Source organism: Hippoglossus stenolepis, chromosome 13 (assembly GCF_022539355.2).
Source record: "Hippoglossus stenolepis isolate QCI-W04-F060 chromosome 13, HSTE1.2, whole genome shotgun sequence".
NCBI classification, from domain to species: domain Eukaryota; kingdom Metazoa; phylum Chordata; class Actinopteri; order Pleuronectiformes; family Pleuronectidae; genus Hippoglossus; species Hippoglossus stenolepis.
Window position 1 is genome coordinate 20,265,007 of NC_061495.1, and position 8,761 is coordinate 20,273,767.

Genomic DNA, 8,761 nt, shown 5'->3' on the forward strand with positions numbered 1-8,761 from the left:
TCCTCTCTACGGAGGCCGCCATGTTTTTTACAGTAGCCCAGACTGGACAAACTAAAAACCTTTTGATTTTTTATGACAACTGTAGGCTACCACAGGTTCTCTTTCATGTGTGTGTGTGTGTGTGTGTGTGTGTGTGTGTGTGTGTGTGTGTGTGTGTGTGTGTGTGTGTGTGTGTGTGTGTGTGTGTGTGTGTGTGTGTGCGTGTGTGCGTGTGCCCCCTAACCTTCTTCTCCAGGTCGGGCTCTCTGAAGGTGAGCAGGAACTTCTTGACATGTTCGGAGCGCAGGCGGTCGATGCTGCGCGCGTCGATGGCCCGGCCCAGAAACTCGTCCACCTCGTCCTCTGGGTTTAGGTTTTCCTGTGCGTTTCTGAAATTGAAATGCCTGAATAAAACAAGATGAGACTTGGTGACATTTACACATCAAGAAAAAATGAAAAAGCCTTTTCTGAGAGACACTGAACGCCTGCGCCCGAGCAGGTAATTCTCTTTCCACTGTGCAAGGACAACTTTTAAATCGACCCTAACGTCTTCCTGAACTCAGAGGTGCATTAACGTTTAGATAATTGTTTGCAAATTGAAAAGTCTCTGATGATCCGTCTCATCTTGGACTTAACACTAAACTAAGTGTCACTTCCATTGATTGAAATTCTGCAGCTGTGTTGAGACTCATTACGGATTCAAGTCAGTTTTATTTGTATGCATTATCTCAAGGCACTTTACAAACAATCCCCTTACTAAACTTTATCACACTTACAAACGCTGCTGGACAGGTGGATCTTATTGAACTACACATTTCCATTTATCAGCAGTCACCAGCTATGAAACCTGCCTGTCTGGCCTTGGCGGAGGTATGTGCTCTCTAATTTAGGGAAGAAGTTAAGGGCCTTTACAATTATTTTCTGGGCCTTTGCAAAAGTCGAAATTCTAATTATCCACAAAGTACTCAAGTTATTAAGTTTGCTGCCTGTATCCTCCTCTGGTGTTTGACGTATTGATGCAGGTGAGGGGAGTTTGCAGACAGTTAAACTGAGGGAGTTTAACTTTCTGTTATTATCACGAAGGATGAAAACAGGATGAAAACTAAACTAAATCTTAGTAATTGTTTATACAAAGTGCAGCTCTGACAGAATCCTGGTGTCTTTAACGTCACCATCTGTAATTCTTTGTTTATGCTTGTAAGCAAATGGGTGGGAAGCTAATGGACGCTTACAACAGCAATAAGAAGCTGCAACATTAAGTCTCTTAACACTTCATGACTCCTGATGTGAATGAGGTTCTTTTCTTTTTTTTATCCAAAGAGGGGAAACAGCAGAATGAATAAATCAACAGTGAGACTTTCTACCAGTCAGAGCCAATGACAGTTTGTTAATAACTGCTATGTCGCTCTTTGAGTCTATTTAAAGATCTGTGCCTGGTGTAGGAGGAAGTGAGAGCGAGTGCAGATGGATTTCAGACAGGTAAGAAGACAGGGCAAAGAGCAGGATGAGAGGAAAGACAGAATAACGTTGAAGGAGAGTAAACTACTCACTTGTCCTTGGGGTCTTCAAATCCCTGTGAGACGAGAGGAGAAGAGAAATGAGCAAAAGGAAAATAATCAGCTGGAAAAGGGAAATTCTGGAGTTGTAAATCAGAAAAGTTTATGTGTCTCCTTCATTCACAATATTCTCCTCTTCTAATCAGCTGACTGTCGGATGTTAAACCCAATCAGGTTTAGCCGTGATCTCAATCGGCCAATCGTGTTGTAGCTGTCAAACTTTAAACCTGTTTTCCTCTCTGTGGCCGTGAGCTGTCGCTTCAGTGATTCTCTGCGACCCTCCTCCTCCTCAATCACCTCCAGTCTTCACCTCCAGAGCCCAGGTCGAGTCCAATGTTCTCTAGATCCCCTCAACCACCACCAGGGGCAGTCTACTATACTTCGCATGGCCACACCCCCTTTTCAACCTCAATGACATCACTAGGGGGGGGTCTAAGCACCAAAAGTCTGACAGCAACAACTGGGAACTTTATTTATTTTTCAGATAGACTTGGCTTATTTTTCAGCCCTAAATATTCCATCCACAAAAGATGGATAAAGATTTAAAAATTATAAATTATCATTTACTTTAAATCGATTAAGGAAGTAAAAAAAATTGTGAATGAGCTTTAAACCACCACATCTACCGATTCAGTTTAATGATTCCAGGTCATATCATTTCACAATTAATTAAAATTATTTTTATTCTAATCTTTAGATAATAAATTGTAATAAAGTGGTAGGTTCAAAACTCTGTGATAGGGACATCAAATCAATACATACATTTGTGGGTTTAAATACGATAAATTAAATCTGCTGTTTCAGCCATTTCCAGTGAAGCCCTCATCCTCCTGATTGTCTTTGCATGATGTGTATTTAGTTAAAGATGCTCGGACCCTGAAATACCTTCTCAGAAGTTCAGTCTATTTGCATCATGTCACAATTCAATTTTTTCTTTGTGGACCGGACAACGTAACAGCAAAGCACTGTCCTGCACCCACAGATTAGGGGCCCCTGGGTGCAGATATGAAAAAGGCCCCCGAACCGAGGCGTAAAAAGAAGTGACATGATGACAAATGGTTATTTTGCATCTGCTTCTGTGACATTTTGCCTGTTATTGCAGGCAAAACACTGGAATTAAGCTCTGGTAGTTTAATTCATACTGTATATAAAGAGTCAGTCTGACTCCTACTCAAAGCTTTATAGAAGTACCACAGCACACTAGACAAAATATTATAGCAAAAGCTCCAAGGAAACGTAAGTTGTTGGTGATATTTTCTTAAAGAAGAGCAATTGTGCAGGTTGGATTTCAAAACTAATCTTATTGTATATACAGCAATGTGAGCTTATGTGTCTCTCTAGCTCCCTCTTGTGCATAAAAACGTTAATGCAAATGCTGAAGGAACATCAGGGGCACATCCGGCAGACAAAACACCACATGGAAAGCTAAAGGTAAAACGTTGGCCCTCCTGCCTGTTCTCCTGACTCCTCTCATCACCTCCACATATGAAAGAGGCTGAATAAACAGTAGAAAGGGAAAAACACACGAGTAAAATCGTGGAATTCATCGACAGTTCCACCGCTCAGCTCCATGTCTGTGTCTGAATTTACAAAACAAATAAAGACGCTCCATCCACCACACTCCTGCCTCTCTGCCACGTCTATCAAATCTCTCTCTCTCGTGCCCTCTGTGCATCTCCAGCTCCTCACGCTGCACAACTTCCTCTATCTCCAGAGCTGTCGGGTGATTAACGAGCAGAGCAGAGATACAGAGGGAGACAGTGACAAGCCAGAGGATGAACAACAGCAAAAAAAAAAAGGATGAACTGTGACAAATGAAGTTCAAGAGAAAAGCGATAATGTCTCTGGAAAGTTTCGGTGAGTGAAGGTGCAAAGACACTGGTGACACACACGTCTTATTTGAGGAAAACAAAAAAGGCACTGGCACAACCTTCAGGACCGGTAATTACTCAGCCTGAATCTCGGCAGATAATCCTGTTGTTTAGTCTTTAGAAAAAAGGCATTTTCTGAGTTTTACAATTTCAGTAGGTGGCGCTCTTTTCTTGTTTTGTTCAGTCATATCTGCTGCTGCTAATGATGCTAAATACCCACTTGTTGTTGCACGATCTTTAAACAGAACTGTGTGTCAAAACACCGATAATCATATAAAAGTAATTGATGTGGAAATCTATGCACAGTGATCTTTTAACTGAGGACGCAGCTCTCATCTTCTTTCCTATAATAGATTCATGGTGAGAGGTGGGTGGAGTGAGGATGTGAAGAAAAACAATCCTGCGTGTGGTGTGTGTGTGTGTGGTGTGTGGTGTGTGTGTGTGTGTGTGTGTGTGTGTGTGTGTGTGTGTGTGTGTGTGTGTGTGTGTGTGTGTTTCAGATGTGGGTGCATCCATTCACTGTGTGAGTCACTGTTTGCAGGGTCGGAGCAGCAGGGAGCATCAGCCACGGCACGTAAATAAAAGCGATTCTCCATGTGCTCACACCGGCTCATTTCAAGCTCTTCCTATGAATCGAATTGAAGCGAGGAGAGGGTGAAGTTTGGACGACGGGGGTGGTCTCTTGTTTTTGCTTGTGGTACCCGCTGCATGGCGCCCGCCTACATGTTGCTGTTGTCTCCCTGAGAGCTCCTGAGAGCCTCTCAGAGCACAGGGTGAGGTGTGAGAGGCGGCGTGTGGCATGGAGGGTCATCGTCCCTGCTTATCACGGCTGCACATCAAAGGATTATGGGTATGAACAACGTGCTGGCTTCAACATCAAATAAGAGCTGAGATGAGATCCCGGGAGAGGTGTCACCTGGCTGTGACACAGACGAGCGCGATAGAAATGCTGTTGTCAGGGCGCATTTAATATGACAACGTTTCACTCACCATCCTCTTCATCTCCTTGGAGACCTGGTTTCCGCCCAGGTGGTTGTAGAAAGGCCGGTCGGTCCAGTGGCCGCTGTTGTGGGTGACAGAGTTGGTCCTCTGTCGGTTCATTTTGGCGATCATCGCCTTCTCCTCTTTCTGGAGGAGACACAGATACAGAAATGGACAGTGAAGTCAAATCAAGTTCAGCATTTATTATTCATTCAACAACCAAAGTGCTGTGCAATAAAAACATAAAGAGAAGTACAAGAATCAAATTAAATATGACAAGAAAAATAAAAATCTGACAACAGGCTATAAGAGTACATGTTGGCAGATATAGAGAAACAGACTTTAGATAATAAGCAAACACAGATCATTTCCTCTCAGTAATTTCTGTTGGACTTTTATGATTTAAGATGATTAACAAATAAACAGAGCTGTAATCTCAATTATGTTTAAAAACTGAAAACCGTGTTTATTTTTGTTTGATTTAATAGATTTTAGGGTCTAATAGGGTTATCACTCTTCTGGGTATGAAGGGCAGGCATGATAAGCTAATGCTTCAGCCTACACCTTTTCACTCCATACATTTTCTTTCTTGGGAAGTACTTTTACTCCAGTACTTTTTCTCAGGAGTAATAACTACACATTTCCATGAAACCTGGTGGAAGGCTGCAGTATGCGTCAGGGAAGAACTCGTTTCATTTTGGTGTGGATCCGGATCAGGGGACAGATCCACAAATAGTTTTTATCACTTTGTTTAACATTGCAAGATTGGACATCTAGTTTAGTTAGTTCTTTCCTGAAGATCCATTTATTATGTCTTTAGAACTGTACAGAGACATATCTCCAAATGTAATTTAGTGCAGCTAGATTGAATGTAAGGAGACTGTTGGGCTTTGGCAGAAGGATGCGCTCAGTTAAGTGCCACTCTAGCTCAGTACTCATACTTCATTACAAGTATAAATCATGAATTGGAAATATTACTCAAGTATTTTTTTACTGTGACATATCTACTTCTCCTTCAGTGAAAAATCTTCAGACTGGATATTTTCTAACCAAGTGCTAGTCGAGCGTAAATTTAAAAGGTTTAATTGGCTCCAACATTGATGATATCTTCATCATGCTGTAGATTTCATGAAGAAGACGATGTTAACGATGCTGTCACACAGTTCAGCCAAGAATTAATGCACAGCAGACCTTTACCTCACATCTTTCTAAAGTTCATTTAATAAAACTATCCAACTGTAATACTGCACGATTTGGCCTAAGATTAATAATCAATTTCAGCTTTTATTGTTGTGTTGAATTTCTTTTTAATTTCTACAGATCTGATATCTGCGCTCTTAAATCAAAAAAATCCAAAAGTGAAAAGTAACCCAAAATAACAAGATTGAACATTCGTCCTTCTGTCTCACAGCATGAGCAGCAAAATGAGAGGAGGACATCACATGATGAGCTATCTATAGTCCCAGCTTGTGATCGTGCTGGAGGACAGAGACAGCTGATAAAACCAGTACAGTCATAAAGAAACTGGAGCTCGTGCAGTAAAGCAGAGATGAACTCACTCCTCTGAATCACATGTTACAAAATCACAGTTTGTAAACAGTGTGCAACACGGACTGAGTGGATTAAAACACCTAGCACCAGGTTCAAGGCTGCAGATTAGATCCATCAATGGTGAATGTGCAAGAAACTTTTTATGCTTTTTTTCCTCCAGCTTTCACATGTTCATTTTTTAAATCACATTTCTTAAGCTGCATCACTTCTCTTCTTTAAAACTTAAAAAAAACCCAGGATGTCTCTCAGTAGAGCACAAACCTCCACCAACATTCTGCAACAGATCTGCACGTTTGTTTGGACATAGTTGTAAATTGTTAATGCACATGAATCCATTTTAGCTGAGCGGCACTTATGTGGCAGTTGCAGGTTTGTAGCCCTATTCGTTAGCGTACGGCAGCTGAAAAAAGGCGACACCCCATGAAACCAAATTCAAATCTGCTGCAATCCAAAGCTGCACACACTCATAGATATCAGTGACCAAGAATAATTCCCTGGGAAACTGGTTGAAGTGTTTAATAACGTCCTGTCTTGAAATGTTAAAGAAAGTGATTTGTCTTTGTCCAGATCTGTGCCAAAATCTACTGGTGGGGGGGGGTTCTTGGCCCCTGTCCCATCCTCCCACCAAGTTCCATGGACAGAGCCTCCATGGCAGAGTTAATAACCCTGTGTAATGTTAAAGGGGTTTTACTGATGAACCACAGACATTTATTCCTCAATTCCGCAGCTGCAAGATTTTCTTAAGTAGAGTTTTTTCGGGGTGTAATGGCCTAGCTTTGAATCTAAACATTTCTTAAATGATCTTACAAATGACACTTTGCAAATTCAGACCAGCACAAGGACTTTACCCTTTTCTGACTGCTGCCCACAATGAGGTAGGTGTCGATGTTGTTCTTCTTCAGGTAGGCGTTTCTCTCTCCCCCATCTCCTGCCTCCACATCATAGTCCCCGTTCAGATAGTTCAGAGTGGCCTTGGTCACATGAATACGCCTGAAATCAGAAACACACCCACATCAAGGATGATCGTCCAGACACTGTATATTCACGTGAACAACGCTAACAGGGACTGTTTCATGGTTTGTCGGATCCGGACGATAACCGTGGAGACATACCCAGCTTGGCCCCCAGCTTCCATCTGATTGGCTAATGTGACGTCATTGGACCAGACATCAAACTGCCACTTCCTGAGGCCCAGCACTCCGCAGTGCACCCTGCCGCTGTGGATACCCACTCGCATGTTCACGTTCACCCCAGTCACCTCCCGTACCAGCCTGCAAGATCGCAAAATATTGAATTACCAAGAGTGGAAATCTTTAAACGGATTGATTCTCATGTTGCTTTGCTGATACACGTGTCGCAGAGATCACTGGTTCATTAGTGTTAAGAATGGTCATATGTTTCTAACTGGAAGTGTTAAGGTTCCCATAGGTGGCGCTAATCCTACGAAGCAACAATATCTCGGCCTTCACTTAGAGGTCAGATCTTCTTGCCTTTTGCAGCAGCAGCAGCAGTGATATGATTCAGATGTTTGAAATGACCTGTTAACTCATTACATTTTCTCATCTGTCCAATATAAATAGGACACAGCTTCTGGATTAATAAACTGCTGTTGAGTTATTCAAAAATAATGTTTCATACAACATTCTAACTTTGTCAACTGCAACTGGAAATCAGCCATTAATCCATCCAGTGGGTTCCACACAGACCGTCCTGCTACTGCACAGATCCTCGTTTAACCAGAGCGGTAACTTACGAGATGGCCTCAATCATGTCCATCCCCATCTCCACGCAGCAGCTGGCGTGGTCGGCCCTCGCCTCCGGCAGCCCCGACACACAGTAGTAACAGTCGCCCAGGATCTTGATCCGCAGACAGTGGTTCTCCTGACAGGACAAAAACAACTTAATGGAAACGTACAGCAACTCATGATGCCACTTTTTATTTCTTCCCTTGGATTTTCTACAGTTGGTTCCATTTACACACACTCACTTATATATTACTGGCTATTGAAGGTGATGGGGTAAGACCTGCGGGGGCCTGGGTTTTCATCCACTCACATATCCATTCATACAGCCCTACTATATGCTGCGCTGTTTCTATCACACACTGCCAGCATAGCCGTCAGTGGCAAATTGGTGCTTAGTAAGTAAGGACACTTCTGGTTGCAGACTTGAGCGGCCGGGGATCAAACCACCGACCTTCAGGTTAGTGGACGTCGGCGCTTTACCTTCTGAGGCACAGCCGCCCACCTCTACACTGCATTATCGTACAAACAGAAACAAAGATGTAAGACCCGGTTAACAGGTACCATGGTGTTATAACTGGATCAATGTTGATGCAATGGTTTCTTCTAATCACTTGCAAAAATAAGTGCAGTGTAAGTGAAGTGCAAAATCTGTGAATTATTACTTCCTCAAGTGAGTAATCCTGCAGATTTACAGTGTAAAATAGGCCTTTAACACCGAACCCCCAAGACCAAATGTCAAAATGCTGAAATAAATACAGTAAAATGTCTGAAGGTGATGAAATTCCTTCCCGGCACCGAGTAATAACCTCCGGTCCGATGCTTCTATATTTACCCTGCAAACAATTAAAACTTATACTGAAAAACAGGATCAAATGATTCTGTGTGTGATCTGGATTCCCTTATGAAAGCGGTTTCCAGTCCAGTTGGTGAAACAACAACAGAATTCTTTCTCAAACTCAGAGTCATTGTGCCGTCTCGTTTTTTTTAAATCACAATATTTTCAAGGTCGCAGACATCACTTCACACGTCTTCATCTCCTCGCGCCTCCACTCGGTGACCTTGAGGCTGCAGGGACTAA

The 8,761-nt window shown here is 42.5% G+C and overlaps 1 protein-coding gene across 2 annotated transcripts in view; it reads right to left on the minus strand.

Moving 5' to 3' along the window:
* The window catches only part of adcy5 (adenylate cyclase 5), a 71,441-nt gene that overhangs the window by 12,265 nt on the left and 50,415 nt on the right, over positions 1–8,761 (minus strand). The window contains exons 5-10 of one of the 2 annotated variants that reach the window (XM_035174457.2): positions 7,692–7,819; positions 7,051–7,209; positions 6,787–6,928; positions 4,397–4,534; positions 1,530–1,552; positions 224–368 (exon numbers count right to left, since the gene is read on the minus strand). In XM_035174457.2, the coding sequence (XP_035030348.1) occupies positions 224–368; positions 1,530–1,552; positions 4,397–4,534; positions 6,787–6,928; positions 7,051–7,209; positions 7,692–7,819 (735 nt within the window). Of the gene's footprint in view, positions 1–223; positions 384–1,529; positions 1,553–4,396; positions 4,535–6,786; positions 6,929–7,050; positions 7,210–7,691; positions 7,820–8,761 lie in introns of both variants that reach the window. The other variant, XM_035174456.2, reaches the window with a different exon arrangement.